Source organism: Lepidochelys olivacea, assembly GCF_965140295.1.
Source record: "Lepidochelys olivacea isolate rLepOli2 genome assembly, chromosome: 9".
Taxonomy (NCBI): domain Eukaryota; kingdom Metazoa; phylum Chordata; order Testudines; family Cheloniidae; genus Lepidochelys; species Lepidochelys olivacea.
In genome coordinates this window covers 50,142,064-50,163,263 of record NC_140419.1, presented here as the reverse complement: position 1 = coordinate 50,163,263, position 21,200 = coordinate 50,142,064, and the positions used below count along the sequence as shown (strand labels likewise).

The 21,200-nt window shown below is 47.2% G+C and overlaps 1 protein-coding gene and 1 long non-coding RNA gene across 2 annotated transcripts; one reads left to right on the top strand and one right to left on the bottom strand.

Annotated features, from left to right (window-relative positions):
* Positions 1-4,257: 4,257 nt before the first annotated feature.
* LOC311525961 lies at positions 4,258-21,180 on the bottom strand. The gene is made up of 3 exons (XR_014712907.1): positions 21,125-21,180; positions 20,288-20,346; positions 4,258-6,353 (listed from the first exon to the last, which is right to left on the bottom strand). It is a non-coding gene; the product is annotated as an uncharacterized lncRNA (long non-coding RNA).
* On the top strand, positions 6,360-9,581 carry LOC311525960 (uncharacterized protein). Its single transcript, XM_084638485.1, has 2 exons — positions 6,360-8,294; positions 8,641-9,581. The coding sequence occupies exon 2, from the start codon at positions 8,820-8,822 to the stop codon at positions 9,510-9,512; it is 693 nt and encodes a 230-aa protein (XP_084494611.1). The 5' UTR covers positions 6,360-8,294; positions 8,641-8,819; the 3' UTR covers positions 9,513-9,581.
* Positions 21,181-21,200: the final 20 nt, after the last annotated feature.

The following is a 21,200-nucleotide window of genomic DNA, read 5'->3' as shown; positions in this document are numbered from 1 at the left end:
TCTGTCTACACCAAGTGGCAAGTCGTGTCAGCATTCTGTTAGTGGACATGACTCTTCATGATCAGAGTCCTAACTCAAGCTGGTTTTCTAGTGAAGATGAGCCCTAATTGCAGACAGGGGTGTAGAATCATAGAAATGTAGGGCTGGGAGAGACCTCGAGAGGTCACCTAGTCCATCGCCACATGCTGAGGCAGGACCACATAAACCTAGACCATCCCTCACAGGTCTGTTCAACCAGTTCTTAAAAGCCTCCAAGAATGGAGATTCCACAACCTCTGTTGGAAGCCTTTTCCACGAGCTTAACTATCCTTATAGTTAGACAGTTTTTCCTAATATCTAACCTACCTTGCTGCAAATTAAGCCCATTACTTCCATCTTCTGTGGACATGGAGATCAATTGATCATTGTCTTCTTCATAACAGCTCTCAACATATTTGAAGAGTGTTATCAAGTCCCCCCTCAGTCTTCTCTACACTGAACATGCCCAGTTCTTTCAAATTTCTTCACAGGTCAGGTTTTCTAAACCTTTTATCATTTGTATTGCTTTCCTCTGGAGTCTCTCCAATTTGTCCCCATCTTTCCTAAAGTGTGGTGCCCAGAACTGGACACAGTACTCCCGCTAAGGCCTCACCAGTGCCTGGCAGAGCAGGCCAATGACCTTCCATGTCTCACATACAACGCTACTGTGAATACAGCCCAAAATGTCATTTGATTTTTTTCACTGCAGCATCACACTGTTGACTTGTACTGAATTTGTGAGCCACTGTGAACTCCAGGTCCTTTTTCGCAGGACCACTGCCTGGACAGTTTGTCCCCATTTTGAAGTTGTGCATTTGATTTTTCCTTTCTAAGTGACGTACTCTGCACTTGTCTTCACTGAAATTTTTTTTTGTTGCTTTCAGATCAACCAGTTTATCAAGATCATTTTAACTCTAATCGATTACACCAGCTTGGTATCATCTGCAGAAATTATAAGCATACTCTCCACTCCATTATCCAAGCAAGTCATTAAAGAAAATATTGAATAGAACTGGACCCAAGTCAGACCCCTGTGGGACCCACTTGGTATGTCCTCCCAGTTTGACAGCTACTCTTTGAGTTTGGTTTTTCAGCCATTTGTGCACCCACCTTATAGTAATTTCATCTAGGCCACATTTCCCTAGTTTGCGTATGAGAATGTCATGTGACATGCAGAGGTTGGCATGGACCTTTGCCCATGTGGCTGAGGCGACAGTAACTGGAGAACATCAGTGGCTGGTGCTCAGCCCTCGGGAGCAGTTTCTGATTCCATTCTCAAGGCTGTCTCCACCAGGGAAAGTAGTAAACAGCCAGCAAGGGGTTCCAAGCCATCTGAGGAAGTTAGGTGCCTTGCCCAGCTCCCATTGGCTGTCACAGGATTTGGGCCCCTGCCATCCTGGGGCTCCAGTGAAAAGCCCAGCCTGAAGAAGTGACCGCTGAGGGGCACCCGTCTCTTTCCAGAAGCCCGGTCAGGCGTATCGTGACCTTTCCCCTAAGTGCCTGTGTTCAGACAGCCAAGCCCCCTAACCCCCTAGTGCATTCCCCTCCATAGGCATCTGGCTGCATTTTAAGGGAGGCCCTTAATTTGCTGTTTCATGTCTCATGACCTGGATCTACTCGGGAGCTTCTAAGACCCCTGTGCAAGGCCAAGAGCCATGGTACTTGTCAGTAACCAGGGAAGGGCTCACGCGCCAGGACACAGCCAGCTAACGCCCCATAGGGAATGCAAACCTCTGGGGTGCTGCCCTGGGAAATGAACCTTGTCTTGTATTTCCCACACAACTGTCTTGGACGAATGCTCACTGCCTCCCTCTTTAGAGCCCTCTCTAAGTGCTGCTACCCTACCTGAGCACCCAGCATCCCCCATTCAACCCCACCGTGCCTGCTCCTCTTGGGGAGATACCACATACTCCCCTCTTCATGTGCCACCCGACACTGCTCCTCCCACTCGGTGAGATACACAGCCTCTGGCCCCTTTGGAGCTCCCCTCTGAGCAACACCGCCAGGCGCCCACATGAACCACAGCAAAGGGAAGCGGGGATTGTTGGTGTATTAAAAATAGCAACTTTAGACTGCAAATGCTGCTTGTGGATGTGCTCTTCCAGCTCTTTCCAGGCGGCTCATCTCCATGAGCTGGCCCAATGGACACTAGCCAAAATAGGCAGAGTAAATGCTAAACTGGGGAAACAAAGTTTTATGTGCCAGCTGCTTTTTAATTCACAGCACAGCTGACTGCATGATGCTACCGCAAGTCCTGCTGTTCTAGGACTCCTTTGTTTGCTGCCATGAACTGGTCAAAACTGTTGACTGGGAGGTTGAGCAAGTGGGTCACTGTAGGATCCTGATCTAGCCTCCTCTGCCAGAAGCCAAACACCGGGTCCGCGGTGCTCAGAAAGCCCGGTTTCTCCTATGCTTCTCAGGAGATCTGAAAACGGGGAGAGGGGATGAGAAGGGGAAATGCTGTCATTCAAGCTTAAGGCTGTGATTTTACCCTGGGGTTTATTACACCCTCAAATAGCCACTGTCTGGGGACCCAGGAGAGAGTGTCACCATGCCCTGGGATATTGCACACAGGGCTGTTTTACTGGGGGAGCTTGTTCTGCCTGGGTCTGGCCCTGCTAGGGGCAGTGTGTCCTCATCTCATTAAAGTCAATGGGAGCTGAGGGTGGTCAGCACCTAGCAGAGGCACCGAGTACCTTTCAGGACGGGGTCCTATTAGAACATCCTTCTTGCTGCCATCCTTCCACCCCCAGGTCAGCATGCTCCCTGGCCTGGGGAAAGAACCTGGGCGAAACAGCAGTGCTTGCGCCTGGTGCACAAGGCAGGCCAGAGGGGACAGACAGCTCTGTGGGGCAAGAGGCAATTCACCGTCCCAAGCGGCTCAGAGTAGCACACATGCACTCGTCCTCCACGCTGAAATGGAGGCAGAAAGGGAACATTTTAATTTACAACTGAAGTTCTGGGCCATGCCCTCCTGTCACCCTACTGCCCCTCAGGGGAGGGCTACATGCCTAGCAAACGCAGGACTGTAGTGGGCCCCCAAGCAGGTCAGCTGGCAGACACTGTGGTGGAAAGTTAAATCTTAATCCTCCTCTTCCTTGGCTAACTCAAGGACTTGGAAGCTGAGTTTCCTGCACTGACATTAGCCCCAGTCTCCTGTGGAGCAGCCCATTCTCGCCAGAACCCTTCTGATGATTCACAGGGTTTGCTTGGTGGAAGCAATGAGATGGTAGATGCTGGAGGCCCATGTGGGCGAGAGTCAGCCAGCAACTCTGGAGGCATTCTAGATCCCAGGGGTGTGGGACCTGCTCTGTGAGACTAGCCTCTGGCTAGCGCACTGGAGTGAGCCACAGCCCAGCTTCATTTTTGGAGGTATGGCACCACCTTGTGGCCATTTAGCTTCAGGTCTAACACTCTTTAGCTTAACTAAGAATTAAGTTCATTCCTTTTGTTTTTTCTGGGACTTGAATGTGGGGAGGTTGACTTTGTGTGATCCTTACTGAAAATCCTTATAGACTGAACTCTGGGTCTCCAGGTGCTTTTTCTGTGGGAGTTGGGGTTTTTGGGCAATGAAGTGAGTGCCCAGTGGTTCTCAACCAGGGATATGTGTACCCCTGGGGCTATGCAGAGGTCTTCCGGGGGTACATCAACTCATCTAGATATTTGCCTAGTTTTACAAAAAGCACTAGCGAAGTCAGTACAAACTAAAATTTCATACGTGTTTATATTGCTCTATCTACTATACACTGATGTATGTACAATATTTATATTCCAATCTATTTATTTTATAATTGTATGGTAAAAATGAGAAAGTCAGCCATTTCTCAGTAAGAGTGTGCTGTGGCACTTTTTTGTATTTTTATATCTGATTTTTTTGTAAGCAAGTACTTTTTAAGTGAGGTGAAACTTGGGGGTATGTACGACAAATCAGACTCCTGAAAGGGGTACAGTACTCTGGAAAGGTTGAGAGCCACTGGACTAGTCCACCCAAAAGTAACACATGATGTCTGCGAACAGCTGTGAGCACTTCACATCCCTCCTAATCAAACTCTCTGGAGAATGGAAGGTATTGGAGACCACTGTCTTGATCTTCACCATCCCTGGGGAGTGGGGGCACACCCGCTCCCAAAGACAATGCTAGTCGCAAAGGTTTCCGTCCCTGCAGGGCCTGGGCCTGTGCTCCAGAACTACCCAAGCAATTCAATATCCTCACAGACCCTCCCATAGGGAAAATTAAAGCCAGGTTTCCTTAGGGATTTATTTCAATGGTGCATAGTAAATTTTAAAAGTGCCTCTGAAAGAGCGAAGCTCAGCCAGCGACAGGGAAACCACCCACATGTAAAAGATGAACTGCAAAATGGACTTTGGCCATTCCATTCTAATTTCTTTCTAATGCAGTGAGGCAGCCTGCAAGGGGGTTATTGGTCTTCACGTTTCCTTCCTGCATTTGACATTGGAAGTCTGAGGGCTGGTTTACATTTAAAACTTAGGTCAGCATAGCCACGGTGCTCAAGGGAGTGAAAAATCCAGCTCAGGGATGCTCTAACTTACACTCTGTTTTCCATTGCCCTGGAGCCCTAGTACACTCTGGCTACAACCCCCACCCAGTATAAGGGCCTGGGATTCAGTTCTCCTAGGGGCTGCTGGGAAATATTCAGTAAGGGTCAAATCCAGCATTCCTGGCTGTTTTGATGCAGTTACCCAGACAAATTTTTCCTGGGAGTTTGCCCAAGTGAGAAGTGTGCACCCCAGGTTTGCACAGGGATTGCATCACGGAGGGGAGCCTGCACCCCATGTGGTTGCTCCAGGGTCTGCATGGGGAATAGGGTGCGGGGGGTGTGAGCAGCCCAGGGGCAGAGGCACAGCATCACCCCTCCACCCACACAGAGATTACCTGGGATCCACAATGACTTCTCCTCTCGCTGGCCCCTCCAGCTCACCAACCTTATGCCCACTGGAGCTCACGGGCCCATGGGATGATGCATGTTTTCTGCACTGGGTCTCAAGCACAGCTATGCAGAACTAGAAGTCCTCTGGGGTTATACCACCCTTACCCCAGGGATTTTCAGTCCTGCTCTTGGGGTACTATAACAGATATTCACTGTACTTCCTCTGTTGCTTTTCAGGTCTTGTGTCCTTTCCCTCCTCTCTTCTCCCACAAAGCGACTCTCACTGCTGCAGGCAATGTTTCGGATACGGTGCCACCCCACCCCCTTCTTCCATTCCTATTCTCCCATACCCGGGAGACTGCAGCCATCCATTTGAACGCTCCAATTATGAGAACCAAACAAGCATGAGATTCAGAATCTCTCATTTAGTATCACTTGTGGCTCTCCTTGCTTATTTCCCCTACGTACATTTGTGCACAGAAACTTGAATGCAGTAAGACGACTTCATTTCCTATCGCAGAACAACTGCATCATCTCTCGTTTTGCACGCTGGAAGTGCATGCCAGACTGTTTGAGTTCAGCAAGTGCTTTCCTTCCTCTCTTCCTATCTAGACTCAAGCCTGTGAGAACGCTGGCAGTTCTGATCATTGGGAATCTGATCCCTTTCTCCTGAAGTGCAGGCTCAAAGCATGGCTCTAACTGTCTGTGTCACACCAAGCAGCTAGTAAACGTCCAGTTAGGAGCTATACAATTCCAGAGGCTGGTTGTCCTCTTAAAAACCACCCACTTGCGACTAACCTTCCATTCCTCACCGTTCTAGCCCTACTGCTCTCTGGGCACATGCAGTAGCAGCAGAGGTGCTGGACTGAACACTGCTGACAACCTGGCATTCTGTCCAGGGTGTACATGGCACTGTGTGCTCTCCCTTTGGTTGTCTTGACGTGATTCCGAGTAGAAGTCAAATGTTCCACTCGTCCCTCTTCCCATTGTAGGGACCAGGCCAGATTCGTGTTTTTGGGTTCCACTGCTGCGAGCAGGTGGAGTCCAACATTCAGTTTCACAGCAGTTGAAAGCCTAGCTGGCGCAGTGGGAAGTGGTGTGAAAGCCAGCTGAAACCTCTGCCCTCCATGTGCTTCCTGGGGTATGTATGCCTTTATTTATTCTTCTATGGTACCTCCTATGACATCATTTTTCAGGTTCTTTTAGGCTCTCACCTGTGGTGTATTGAAAACTGTTAAAATTACAAGCTGTCACTTTAAATTCCAAGGGGTTTCCTGTTCCAGCTTGCAGGCTAGGGGACTCTGAGGGAAGCATAGGATGTGTCCTCAGCTGTCAGTCTGCGAAGAGCCAGCCTAGACTCAGGTGGGGTGAGTTGTGCCACGCTGCCTTCAAGAGCAGCCTGCTTTCTCTCTGCATGTTTAGTTTTGGTTCTTGTGCATTAGGGTTCTGGATATAGAAAAAATAAAATAGTGTTATACTACAGCCTCCCAGCAGGAATGTTTTATTCTAATTCTCTGTCTGTATGCTGTGAACATTACATCACCAAAGGCTGCCCAGCAAAGGAAGTGAGTGTCAAGCGAACAGGACAAGTTCTGAGGCTATCTTTAAAGGGTCAGTGAAAGACAAAACTAATGTTTGGTGTTACTCCAGAATTCACCTTTAAAAGAAAGCAACATCTATACAGGGGACCTCTCACATGTGGGCTCCAGACAAAGGAGTATCAGAGCGATCCCACTCTCCCCACTAGTTTAAGGCAGCAAAGAATCCCATCCCAGTGACTCAAGAGTGGAAAGCAAACACTAACCACTAGGAGAAGAGGCCAAAGCAATTTCTGCTCCATACCTGATTCATTTCCTCCCCTTTGTTTTATGATCCTAAAAGTTTGCTACTATGAAGGCTCTTCCTAAAATCCTTTCCACTGTCTTCTCATCACTCAGGTCCCCCTTCATCACCCCATCTCACTGGTCACAGAGCGCTAGAACAATTGACCTCACATCCCTGGTCACAGGTCTCATGGCAAAACCCAAGTCGGTCAGCAGCACTCTGGCCACTGAGCCATTTCAAACACGTCCGAGACATGAGGGCTATGCAGCAGGGCTGAGGGGTACCTGCTGGAGCTCGGTATTGCTAGTGGGAAAGTGGAAGGTATGCTCAGTGGTGCTGTTTTAATACAAAGACTTTCCTCTCTGTGGAATGACACCAACAGGGACTGAAGTCTAGAACTAAAAGTCTGGGCCTCTGCTGCGAAAGACCTGATCCATTAGCGCAGGGGCAGTAGCAGACTCAAACACTATACATGCTCTAGCCACCAGGGGTAGAGAGCTACACTGCGTTTACTGGGATACATCCATGGTAGGGCTGGATTCAAATGGCTTCAGTCACAAGTGAAATGCTTTCATTACGTGGATCACATTGACACGGAATTTAATCTACGATGACACAGCCCAGCTACCTACAGTCATTGTTGCTATCTCACTAATGAATGTTATGAGCTGGGTTAAACCTTGTTACAGGTTGAGTCAAAATGTTGTTGAAAATGATGGGTGGGAACACACCCTTCATTTAGGATAGCTGGAAGAGACAGTTAAGGGGCCACATCTAAAACAAGGAATCATGAAGTCTGCCCAGAAACTCGCACCATGTGGGCAGAGAGTTCCACTGGGCATTCTGTCCAAGTGGGTGCAGGTATGCAAAAGAGAAGCTTATATGCAGCCAAATAACTGAGAGACTGCACAGACTGAGGCTATGTCTACAGAGACTATACTGGTAGAAATATGTGACCGAAGCTATTCCAGCATAACCCTGCAGTATAGATGCAGCCTACACCTATGGAAGAGGGTTTTCCATCAGGGTAGAACTCTACCGCCCCAAACAATGGTAGCTACATCAACAGAAACATTCTTCTGTTGACAGAGCTTCATCTACCTAGGGGGTAAGGATAGTGTAGCTACATCGGTCAGGGTGTGGGGTTTTTTTCACACGTCTCACCAACATAGCTATGCAGGAGTAACTTTTAAGTGTAGACCTGGCCTGTGGGGTTGTGATAAATGAGGGCGGGGGAGGGGGGTGAGCTCCCTTTTATGGACATCCAGCCAGCTAGTAGCTATAAAATCCCTCTTAGTAGCTGTTCTCTAATTGCCCTACCTGTAAAAGATTAAAAAGTCTCACTGCCATGCATAGGTAAAAGCAAGGGAGTGGGCACCTGGCCAAAAGAGCCAATGGGAAGGCTAAAACTTTTTAAAATTGAAATAAGACACCCCTTTTGTCTGTCTGTTGTTTTCCAGGGAAAGGCGGACAGAACAGCGCTATGCTGTAAGAGCTTGGGCCAAGTATGAAAAAAATCATCAGTATCATACCTAGAAATGACTCATTTAAAACCCCAGATATGTAAGTAGATCAGGAAATGTCTAGGAAGATGTGATTAGGTTTATTCCTTTTATTTCCTTATGGTTTGTGGATTCCTCTGTGCTAACCCCAGGTGCTTTTTGTTTTGCTTGTAACCTTTAAGCTGGACCTCAAGAAAGCTATTCCTGATGCTTAATTCTTGTAGTTGTTTTTGTTTTAAATCTAGCAAATGCCTAAGTTCCCGAATGTATTTTCTTTCTTTTTTTTATTAATAAAATTTACCTTTTTTAAGAACAGGATTGGATTTTTGTGTCTTAAGAGGTTTGTGCACATGTTGTTTAATTAGCTGGTGGCAACAGCTGGTTTCTTTTTTTTCTTTCTTTCTCAGCTCTTCCTCGGAGGGGGGAGTGAAAGGGCTTGAGCGTACCACACAGAAAGAAATTCCCAAGTGCGCCTTCCTGGGTTCTCAAAGGGGTTCTGCACTTGAGTGGTGGCAGCATCTACCCATCCAAGGCCCTTAACCCAGACCAAGTTCTAACAGCGGAAGACAGGAATTTCTTCCTAGAGATGAAGCGCTTGGAGGCAGAGGAGAGGAGAGAGATGAAGTGCTTGGAGGCGGAAGCAGAGGAGAAGCGCTTGGAGGTGAAGCATTTGGAGGTGGAGGAAAGGAGAGACATGAAGCGCTTGGAGGCAGAGGAGAGGAGAGAGATGAAGTGCTTGGAGGCGGAAGCGGAGGAGAAGCGTTTGGAGGTGAAACATTTGGAGGTGGAGGAAAGGAGAGACATGAAGCGCTTGGAGGCAGAGGAGAGGAGAGAGATGAAGTGCTTGGAGGCGGAAGCGGAGGAGAAGCGTTTGGAGGCAAAACATTTGGAGGTGGAGGAAAGGAGAGACATGAAGCGCTTGGAGGCAGAGGAGAGGAGAGAGATGAAGCGCTTGAAAGCGGAGGCGAAGCGCTTGGAGGCGGAGGAGAGGAGAGAGATGAAGCGCTTAGAGCTGGAAAGGGCTACGCTGGGTCAACCAGGTAGCCCTAGAAGTCCTCCTCCAGGTACCGCTCCCCATTCCAAGCAATTCCCCACATACAAGGTAGGCAATAATACAGAAAATTTTGAAAGAGCCTGCCTTCAGTACAACATCCCTCCAGACCAGTATGTAGTGGAACTGAGGCCACAACTCAGTGGACCCTTAGCAGAGATGGCAGCTAAAATGCCTAACGTACACATGAATGAGTACGAACGTTTTAAACACAAGGTCCAGAATTAGGATGGGGCTAACACCCGAGCATGCCTGTCAGCGGTTCAGAGCCCTAAGGGGTAAACCAGACATGGCATTTTCCCAACACACCTACCACATTGTAAAACATTGGGATGCCTGGATATCAGGAGCAAATGTTAAGTCTCTGGCAGATGTGTCTCTCCTCATACAAATGGAGCAGTTCTTAGTGGGTGTTCCTGAGGAAATAGAAAGGTACTGTAACGGTGCCCCCCATAAGGCTTTATGGAAATATGCTTATTGAATGTATATATGACATAACTAGAATATGTTTTATGCTACATATGCCATGTAACATCTCTCTGTAAAGGTTATGAATCTATTAATCTACTGAATCTATTAATCCTATTTGTATGCATGTATCATTTTTGTATTTGAAGTTATGAATATTGGCTGTGTACTGGCTTGATTTTTAAGTAGCCTTTGTAAAGCATTTGGTCAGCTTCTTGACAAAGGAATGTGCAAATTAAATGCCCAATCAAGAAGCACTTAAGAGACCATGGATCTTGGAAGGCTCCAATCTACATAAGAAGTCTACATGAGGACATTCAAGGTAGCAGGTAAGCAATGGCTGCTGCCTGAAAAAACTGAGTCCTGCATGCACATGTGACTCCAAAACTCCATCTTGGAGCTAGACTTTGCATGGGGGGGGTCTCCACCCACAAGAGAAAGTTTATTTAAGCCCGGGGGAGACTCCTCCATTTTATCTTCAGTTGGCTCAAGAGATAGCCTTTCCACCCCCAAGGATACCTGAAAGAAACTGGAACAAAGGACAGTAATTACAGGGGGTCTGAGTGATTGCTGCACCCAGACTAGAAGGAGATCAGTCTGTAAAAGGAAGCTTACTGGGTGAGGTTTTTATCTGTATTCAGTTTTCTTAGACAGAGACTTGCGTGTTCTATGTTATTTTGCTTGGTAATTCACTTTGTTCTAAGAAAAGGAGTACTTGTGGCACCAAGTACTCCTTTTCTTTTTGCGAATACAGACTAACACGGCTGTTACTCTGAAACCTGTCACTTTGTTCTGTCTGCTATTACTTGGAACCACTTAAATCCTACTTTCTGTATTTAATAAAATCACTTTTTACTTATTAATTAACCCAGAATATGTATTAATACCTGGGGGAGGGGTGCAAACAGCTGTGCATATCTCTCTATCAGTGTTGTAAAGGGCGAACAATTAATGAGTTTACCCTGTATAAGCTTTATAAAGGGTAAAACGGATTTATTTGGGGTTTGGACCCCATTGGGAGTTGAGCATCTGAGTGTTAAAGACAGGAACACTTCCCAAGCTGCTTTCAATTAAGCCTACAGCTGTTTGGGGACGTGGTTCAGACCTGGGTCCGGGTTTGCACGAGGCTAGCAGTTCTGGCTCAAACCAGGCAGGGCACTGAAGTCCTAAGCTGCCAGGGCAGGAAAGCAGGAGCAGAAGTAGTCTTCGCACACCAGGTGGCAGCCCCCAAGGGGTTTCTGTGATCCAACCCATCACAGGTACATTCTAGATGGGAAGCCCAAAACTGTAATCAAGGTGGGGGAGATCGGAGCCAAATGGGTGGAAGTGGTGGAGAAGAAAAAAGCTAGTAGCAGTTGGTGGGGATACCAGAAGGGGCAACCCGAGACAACACCCCATCATTGGAGTCAGCCCAAAGTCCCACCTCACAAGGAGGAGCCCTCCACATAGTCGGGGAGACCGCAAATAAATTCTCATCCTACCACCCTACTCTCCAACCACCCACCTTGCCCCAGCTGACAGTCAGCTGGGCGATGCTTCAAATGTAATGAGCTGGGGCATGTAAAAGCCAACTGCCCCAAGAGCACCAGCTGACTGCAACTCATCACCCTACGATCCCACTGACAGCCTTCAGGCCCAGATACCTCACAAATACCCACTGAGCGAAGGGAAACTGTGAGTGTGGGTGGAAGGAAGATTACTGCATGGAGAGACACTGGAGCACAGGTGTCAGCTTTCCACCAATTCCTAGTGGATCCCAAATTCATCAACCCAGAGGCCCAAATCACAGTACAACCCTTTAAGGCCAACTCTTTTAACTGCTTACAGACAAGTTGCTTGTCCAGTACAAGGGTTGATCAGGAATATGAGCTTTTGCAGTCTATGACGATTATACCTTTCCCATGCTGCTGGGAGAAGACTTGGCCAACCATGTGAGGCTAACAAAAAGGGTGGGGATGGTCACCCTCACCCAGGCTAAACAGGCCTCCACACCTAACCCCATTCCTGAGCCTCCTACAAGAACCCAGTCTGTTGTCCCCTGATACCAGAGGCCCAGGGACCCAGCCAGAGGTGGTGGAACTAGACCCCTGACCAGAGTCTATGGCAGTGGTTGTCAATCCAGTTCCTGGACCCGACCAGAATCAGCCCAAGGATTGGAACTGGTGGAGCAGTCAGCACCAGAGCCCGTGCTTGCAACCCCACTAGAGTCATGGGAGTCAGCACCAAAGGGCGCCACAGAGCCTGCACCTGCAGCAGCTAAACAGGCACAAGAAGCTCAACCAGAGCCTGAAATACAACCTAGTGCACCTGAGGAGAGCAGTTCACAATCAATGGAGACACCACCATCACTTGCATCGCTTCCAGAGGGACCAAGCCCAAGTCCACAACCCAGCGAGGAACTAACTTCTCCAGCATCAAGGGAGTAGTTCCAGGCAGAGCAGGAAGCAGATGAAAGCCTTAAGGGAGCTTGGATGGCGGCACGGAATGACCCACTATCTCTCAGCTCTTCTAATAGGTCCAGGTTTGTTGTAGAGGGAGGGCTCTTATACAAGGAAACCCTTTCTGGTGGGGAGGACTGGCTTTCTCAGAGACGGTTGGTAGTTCCAACTAAGTATAGGGAAAAGCTCTTGAGCTTAGCCCACCATCACCCTAGTGGCCATGCTGGGGTGAATAGGACCAAAGACCATTTGGGAAAGTCATTCCATTGGGAGGGAATGGGCAAGGACGTTTCTACCTATGTCCAGTCTTGTGAGGTGTGCCAGCGGGTGGGAAAGCCCCAAGACCTGGTCAAGGCCCCTCTACAGCCCCTCTCCATAATTGAGGTTCCATTTCAACATGTAGCTGTGGATATTCTGGGTCCTTTCCCTAAGAAGACACCCAGAGGAAATCTATACATACTGACCTTCATGGATTTTGCCACCCGAAAGCAGTAGCTCTAAGCAACACCAGGGCTAAAAGCGTGAACCAGGCATTGGCAGACATTTTTGCCAGGGTAGTTTGGCCCTCCGACATCCTTACAGATTCAGGAACTAACTTCCTGGCAGGGAACATAAAATGTCTTTGGGAAGCTCATGGGGTGAACTACTTGGTTTGCCACCCTTACCACCATCAAACGAATGGCCTAGTGGAAAAGTTTAATGGGACTTTGGGGGCTATGATAAGTAAATTCATGAACGAGCACTCCAATGATTGGGACCTAGTGTTGCAGCAGTTGCTCTTTGCCTACAGGGCTGTACCACATCCCAGTTTCGGGTTTTCATTCTTTGAACTCATTTATGGCCACGAAGTTAAGGGACCATTACAGTTGGTAAAGCAGAAATGTGAGGGGGTTACATCTTCTCCAGGAACTAACATTTTGGACTTTGTAACCAACCTGCAAAACACCCTCAAAGACTCTCTAGCCCTTGCTCGATAAAACCTACAGGATGCTCAACAAGACTAAAAGGCCTGGTACAATAAGCATGCCAGAGAGTGTTCCTTCAGAGTAGGTGACCAAGTCATGGTCCTGAAAGCACTCCAGGCCAATAAGATGGAAGCGTTGTGGGAGGCGCCATTTATGATCCAAGAGCTCCTGGGAGCTGTTGATTACTTCATAGCATTCCCAGACCCTACCCTAAAACCTAAAGTATACCATGTTAACTCTCTAAAGCCCTTTTATTCCTGAGAAATCAAGGTTTTCCAGTTTATAGCACAGGAGAGAGACGACATTGAGTGGCCTACTCTGAAGGGAAAAGCAACAGTGGCGTAAAAGAGGTGAGCCTTTCCATAACCCTTGGGCATAAGCAGCAACAGCAAATCCAGGAGCTGTGCACCAGCTTCACACCAATGTTTTCAGCCATCCCAGGACAGACAGAACGGGCATACCACTCCATTGACACAGGTGATGCTCGCCCAATTAGAGCCCAACCCTACCAGATAGCTGCTCAGGCCAAAACTGTGATAGAAAGGGAGATCAAGGACATGTTACAGATAGGTGTAATCTGCCCCTCTGAGAGTGCATGGGCCTCTCCAGTGGTTCTGGTTCCCAAACCAGATGGGGAAATCCACTTACTGTAAGCTAAATGCTGGAACTCGCCCATAGAACTATCCAATGCCACGCACAGATGAGCTATTGGAGAAACTGGGACATGCCCAATTCATCTCCATCTTAGACTTAACTAAGGGGTACTGGCAAGTGCCGCTAGATGACCCAGCCAAGAAAAGGTTAGTCTTCATCCATGAAAGCTGTATGAATTTAATGTGCTCACTTTCGGACGGTGAAATGCACCTGCCACCTTCCAGAGACTGGTAGATAACCTTCTGGCTGGATTTGGGGAATTTACAGTCACCTACCTTGATAATGTGGCCATATTCTCAGATTCCTGGGCAGAACACCTGGAACACCTCCAAGCTGTCTTCCAGCGCATAAGGAAGGCAGGATTAACAGTTAAGGTCAAAATATGTCAAATAGGTCTAAACAGGGTAACATACCTTGGACACCAGGTGGGTCAAGGAACTATTAACCCCCTACAGGCTAAAGTAAATGCTATCCAAAATTAACCTGTCCCTAAGTCAAAGAAGCAGGTCCAATCCTTCTTGGGCTTAGCTGGGTGTTACCGACGATTTGTACCACACTACAGCCAAATTGCCACCCCACTGACTGACCTAACCAGGAAAAAACAGACAAATGCAGTTCAGTGGTCTGAGAAGTGTCAAAAAGCCTTTAGCCAGCTTAAGGAGGCCCTTACGTCTGAGCCTGTACTAAGGGCCCCGCACTTTGACCAACCTTTCGTCGTAACCACAGATGCGTCTGAGCGTGGTATAGGAGCAGTTTTAATGCAGGAAGGACCAGATCAACAATTCCATCCTGTCGTGTTCCTCAGCAAAAAAACTTTCGGAGAGGGAAAGCCACTGGTCAGTCTCAGAAAAAGAATGCTACGCCATTGTGTATGCTCTGGAGAAGCTACACCCATATATTTGGGGATGGCGTTTCTGACCATGCTGCACTGAAGTAGCTTGACACCGTCAAAAAGGCTAACAAAAAACTTCTTCGGTGGAGTTTAGCTCTTAAAGACTTTGATTTTGTGATACAACACATCTCAGGAGCCTCTAACAAAGTGGCTGATGCACTCTCCTAGGAAGGTTTCCCAGAATCAGCCAGGTAAAAATGTCCCTATATTCTAAGTCCTTGTAGTCTTTAACATGCGGAAAATACTGTTTAGTTCTTCATGTCATTATTAGCAAAATTAGAGGTGCATGTATCTAATTAACTCTGTTTCCTAAACCTCCAGGAAGAAATCCCAGCCAGTGTGGACCCGACTTGAACCAGGCTGGCCAGCACCGTCTGTAATTTGGAGGGTGTGTGATAAACGAAGGGGGGTTGGGGGTAGCTCCCTTTTATGGACACCCAGCCAGCCTGTAGCTATAAAATCCCTCTTAGTTGCTGTTCTCTAATCACTCTATCTGTAAAGTGTTAAAAAGTCTCACTGCCATGCATAGGTAAAAGGAAGGGAGTGGGCACCTGGCCAAAAGAGCCAATGGGAAGGCTAAAACTTTTTAAAATTGAAATAAGACACCCCTTTTGTCTGTCTGTTGTTTTCCAGGGAAAGGCGGACAGAACAGAGCTATGCTGTAAGAGCTTTGGCCAGGTATGAAAAAAATCATCAGTATCATACCTAGAAAGACTCATTTAAAACCCCAGATATGTAAGTAGATCAGGAAATGTCTAGGAAGATGTGATTAGGTTTATTCCTTTTATTTCCTTATGGCTTGTAGATTCCTCTGTGCTAATCCCAGGCTTTTTGTTTTGCTTGTAACCTTTAAACTGGACCTCAAGAAAGCTATTCTTGATGCTTAATCCTCGTAGTTGTTTTGGGTTTTTTTTAATCTAGCAAATGCCTCAGTTCCCAGGTATATTTTCTATTTTTTTTATTAATAAAATTTACCTTTTTAAAGAACTGAATTGGATTTTTGTGTCTTTAGAGGTTTGTACACGTTAATTAGCTGGTGGCAACAGCTGATTTCTTTCTTTTTTTTTTCTTTCTCAGCCTTCCCCAAAGGGGGGGGGTGAAAGGGCTTGAGGGTACCCCACAGGAAGAAATTCTCAATTGCGCCTTCATGGGTTCTCAAAGGGGGTCTGCACTTGGGTGGTGGCAGCATCCAAGGTCAGAGAGAAGCTGTAACCTTGGGAGATTAATATAAGCCTGGAAAACAGAAAAGGAGTACTTGTGGCACCTTAGAGACTAACCAATTTATTTGAGCATAAGCATAAGATGCATCCGATGAAGTGAGCTGTAGCTCACGAAAGCTTATGCTCAAATAAATTGGTTAGTCTCTAAGGTGCCACAAGTACTCCTTCTCTTTTTGCGAATACAGACTAACATGGCTGTTACTCTGATACAAGCCTGGAGTGGCCAGTATTAATTTTTAGAATCTTTGCGGGCCCTCACCTTCTGCACTTGAAGTGCCAGAGTGGGGAATCAGCCTTGACAGGGGTTTTGTCTCCTGCTCACTTTGAACCTAGTTTAAAGACCTCCTTGCTAGGGGCCAGTCGGTGCATGAGGATGCTCTTCCCCTTCTTGGTCAGGTGGACCCCATCTCTTCCCAGCAGACCTTCTTCCTGGAACAGCATCCCATGATCGAGGAAGCTAAAGCCCTCCTTCGACATCATCTGCCCAGCCATGCATTCATATCCATGATGTGTGTGTGTCCCTGCTTGAGCTCTTACCCTCAACCAGGAGGATGGACGAGAACACAACCTTCACCCTCGCTCCCAGAGCCCTGCAGTCAATGCGGATCAGCTCAGGCTCAGACCTGGCTATATCATTAGTGCCTAAATGGATGGGAAGCATGAGGTAGAATGATGGAGGCGCCTCGGCAACCTTTCTGTCGTGTCCAGACAAGTAGCAAACATCTCAGGACATCATGTCAGGTTGGCAGATGAAGGCTTCCATCCCCTTCAGAAGGGAGTCCCTGACCATCAGCACCCTATGTCTCCTCCTTTCGGGGGTAGTGGCCAGCCTTGTGGACAGGTGGATCCTCCTCCTCAGCCAGCGCAGCCTGCTGCTGTATTTGTGCATCTCTGACTGGCCAAGCCCTGTCTCCATCCTCTGACTGAGGGAGCAAAATGGGGTTCAGCTGGGCTCCCACAGGACCTCCCTGGACCCAGAACTGTGCAGGGGAGACACCCCCCCATTTCCACCCACTGTGGGGGCACTAGGACTCAGGTAGCATCTTCCCTCCTCCACCATGTGAAAAAACAGCAGTAAAAAGTGAGCCAGAGACTTCACTGGCAGAAGCAGCTAAAGCAGGACCCTTTGGATATTTGGAGACTTCCCTACAGCTTTGGCTGCACCGTCTCTGCCCCCTGGCCTCTTTCCCCCTTGTTCTCCAGTTCAGGGCCGTTGTTCAGCTTCCATGCAGAGAGGTGGGGGATCCGCCGCTCACATGTGTGGCCTCTCTTCGGTTTGTGAATGACTCGGGTCTTCAGCCAGGCTGGTACAGTGAGTTAAATGCCTCTTCCCTTCTCTTTACTCTCAGCGCATAGCAGTACAAAGTTCAGAGGGAATCTGAGGCTCACATGGGACTCATACCGATGATATCACAATTACCACTTGTGTCCTCTGATCCTGGATGACTGATGAGTGAAAGGCACGGCCCTCTGGGTATCCAGGGTCCATTTGTTTGTGTCGGAGTCCTACAGGGGCAATCTGAAGTTCTATGCCAACCTCCTGGTCCCGTGAGTCAGCCTGGCCAGAGGAATGAAGGCTGGTAACATTTCAAAGTGCTCAGCCATTGACCTCCCTCATCTTTTAGGACCAGATTATGACATCAATGAGCCCGTTGCCCTCTGGCATTGGGATGTTCTTTGCATTGCATCTCCCCCTTACAAAGCTGCAGGACGGTAGCCCCTGGCAGACCCAGAGACAGCTGGTCAGAGCCTTATTTCCTGTACAGGGCGTCTGCCACTATATTTTCTTTCCCTTTATCTAGAAGAAACTTGTTTTGTCACCTTTGTCTGTTACAGTCTCCAGGACATAATATTAGAGAGTACCATAATTTCACCTACTGAGTTGTTACAAACATTTCACAGTGGCATCAACGATCAGTGAGTTAATAAATAACTATCATGACACCAGTGTGTGAAGTGTAGTGAGTGTGTCACGCCTGATAAGAGCTGCTGATACAGAGTAGTGAACCACAAATGGGCCTCTGTGTCACCAACACACACGAGTCATGCGAGGGGGGGCTAGCAAAGGGTCAAGTTCCCATCATGCAACTTTCTCCATCCCACCATGTGATGAGATTGCATCAGCTGTTTTTTCCACAAATACAGAAAAGAAATATTTATTGAACACTTCTGTCTTTTCTGCATTATTATTGATAGTTCTACCACTTCCATCTAGTAAAGGACCAATACCATTGTCAGGATTTAAAAACTCTTTCTAAGTGTTGTTAACTGTGCTGGACATAGAGTTCTTCTTGTGTCCCTTGGCTTCCCTTATCTATAGTCTACAATTCCTAATTTCTGATTTATACTCATTACTATCAATTTCCCCTTTATTCCATTCATTCCGTGTGTGTGTGTGTGTGTGTTTGTATTATATATACAGTTGCCTTCATTTCCTCTCTAATCCAGGTCATTTTTTAACCAGCATAGCCTTCTTCCTCAATCATGAGATTGTGGTTTATTGGGCATCTAATAAGGTGTTCTTTTAAATGATTCCCAATTATCATTTACATTTTTCTGATTAAATTCTTCCTCCAGCTGATTTGGTCCATAATTGTTTTCAGCTTTGTGAAATGGTCTAGATAATACTTAGTCTTGCCTCAATGCCAGGCACTGGACCAGATGGCCTATTAAGGTCTCTTCCAGGCCTACATTTTTATGATTCTATTAAATTAGCCCCCTTAAAGCACCCAGTATATATATTACTGGTCTGGATTTTATTCTATATGCTCATTATAAATGTGATCAAGTCATGATCACTTGTACCTATGCTATCATTAATTTTTAGTTCTGTGATTAGTTCCTTTGTATCTGTTAGAACAAGGGCAAATATAGAATTTCCCCATATTGTTTGCAATATTATTTGAGTTATAAAATTGTCATGTATAATGTTTAGACATTCCAAGGATGTTTTAGTACTGGTAGCCTGAAACTTCCAGCATATGTCACTCAGATTGAAGTCCCCCATGATTACAAAGCATTTTTTCCTTCACACTGTAGATAGGTGCGTCAGGAGCTGCTCATCCTGTTCCCTAGCATGATTTGGTTGTGTGTAGCAGACACCAACTAATACCCCTTCTTGTGCTTTATCTGTTGGGACTTTGATCCATATACATTCAAGATCATTCTCTTCGAAGTTCTCAGTGACTCGGAAACAGATAATGCCATTTTTGACATAGAGTGACACTCCCCATCCCTTTTTGCCCACTCAGTCCTTCCTAAATAGGTTATAACCATTTATTCCAACATTGATTCCAACATTTCAATTGATATTCAAAAAAAGAGCAATTCTAGTTCCTCCTGTTTGTTACCCAGGCTCCTGGCACTAGTGTATAGGCAATACAAGAATTTCTTCTCTTCGTGTCCTTTGGTTCCTTAATTAATTTTGTTCTCAACATCTCAATTTTATGCTGAGTGCTCATATCTTCCCTTTTTTTACCCAACCCTTTTACTATAAGTTTAACCCCCTCCCTGACAAAACTAATATTGAAAGATGAGAGTAAAAAGAGGGAAAATATGAGCATTCAGGTAGCATCAAATCAAGATGTTGGAAACAAAATTAATGATGCAGCACTTTTTTGTCAACACCACTAGTATCATTTGAGGAGGTGGTGTTACCACGCCAATAGAAAAATGCCTTTTGCTGCTATAAGTTGCACCTACATTAGAGGGCTCTGAGGGTACACCTTTATCAGCTAGGGAGTGTGTTTATTTCACACCCCTGACCAAAATAGCTATATTGACAAAATGTTGTAGTGTAAATCTGGCCTCAGGAACCACTACTTTGATCCCTGAAAAATTTATGGCTTATTATCCCTTTCCTGCCTGGTTAGAGCAGGTATTCTCTGTATGTGGCATGAGAATATGACTAGTACAGGCAATATCTTACTGGTGACAGGGTTTAAAATCCCAGTCTTTTAAACTGCATCCTTTGTAAATTGTCAGGTACACTGAGAATTTGTAATTATGGCATCAGAACATCAACTCATGCTATATGCTTCATTAAGCTCTTGCTATGGGCAGACAGGTTGGAATGTGTACTCTGATGTGAATTATGAGTAACAACATCAAAGTGCATGAGTTTACACTGGTGTAAAATTCATGTGAAGAAAAAGGCTCCATGTTCATATCTATATGTTGTTTGCAGTGTTATAATCATGTCAGTCCCATGCTATTAGAGAGACAAGGTTGGTAAGGCAATATCTTTTATTGGACCAGCTTATGTTGGTGAGAGAGAAAAGCATGGGAGAACGGTAGGTGCGGGGTGGGGTTAGACTGACCCCTCAGCCTGTGGAAGAGGTGTGGGAGGGGTTTAGAGTTACCATACCTGGGTTTTCCTGGGCATGACCTTTTTTCTGGTCCTCCGATTTCCATCTGGGCAAATTTCTGAAATGTGGAAAAATGTCCATGATTTTTTCTTGCTCATTACAGATCAGAAAAAGTCGTCCCGCAGAGCCGTAACTAGGCTCTTCAGCGCCCAGGAAGAGCAAGCCTACCAGCGCCCCCAGCTGTTGGGCCCCCATCATTTTTTGCCCCGTGGCTTTGTGCCCTGGGCAGCTGCCCCACTCACCCTGCCCTGGTTACGGCCCTGCATCTCTGCACTTTCATTGGTCCCCCCTGCATCTGCAACTGCCGGATTCCACCCAGCCTGCCAGGTAAGTGTGGCTGTCAAGCGCCTTTCGGCCAGGCTGCCTACCCCACTGCATGACCACAGAACCCAGTCAGGATCAGTCACAGCGTGGCCAGGCCCCAGCTCCCTGCTCTCAGTATGGGAAAGGCCCATAGGGAGGTGCTGACTGACACCAGCCGGCCTACCACCCTGAGAGGGAGCACAACAGTTCCCCCTCCTTGAGATTGAGGTTGCAGGTATCCCTGCCAGAACCCACATATACCCCATCCCATTACACACACATCCCTAGTATCCCCCAAATACCCCTCCCAGTATCTATACACCCCTCCACACATCCCGAATACTCCTTCCAGTACACACACAGCACCCCCCCCAAATCCCTCCCAATGCACACATATCTCCCACCCCCCCAAATACCCCTCCCAGTACACACACACCCGAGCACCCCCCAAATACCGCTTCCAGTAAACATACACCCTTCCCACACACCCCAAATATCCCTCCCAATACACACAGCCCCTCCCCCCAATATACCCAGTGTGGGGAAATGGGGGGCGGTGGAAGAGGCTAGGCTCACAGCTCAGTCAGGGGGGAGGGGCAAGTGGGGGGC

What these genes read in the sequence shown, in the direction of transcription:
- LOC311525960 (XM_084638485.1), top strand. Translation starts at nt 8,820, where the DNA reads ATGAAGCGCTTGGAGGCAGAGGAGAGGAGAGAGATGAAGTGCTTGGAG.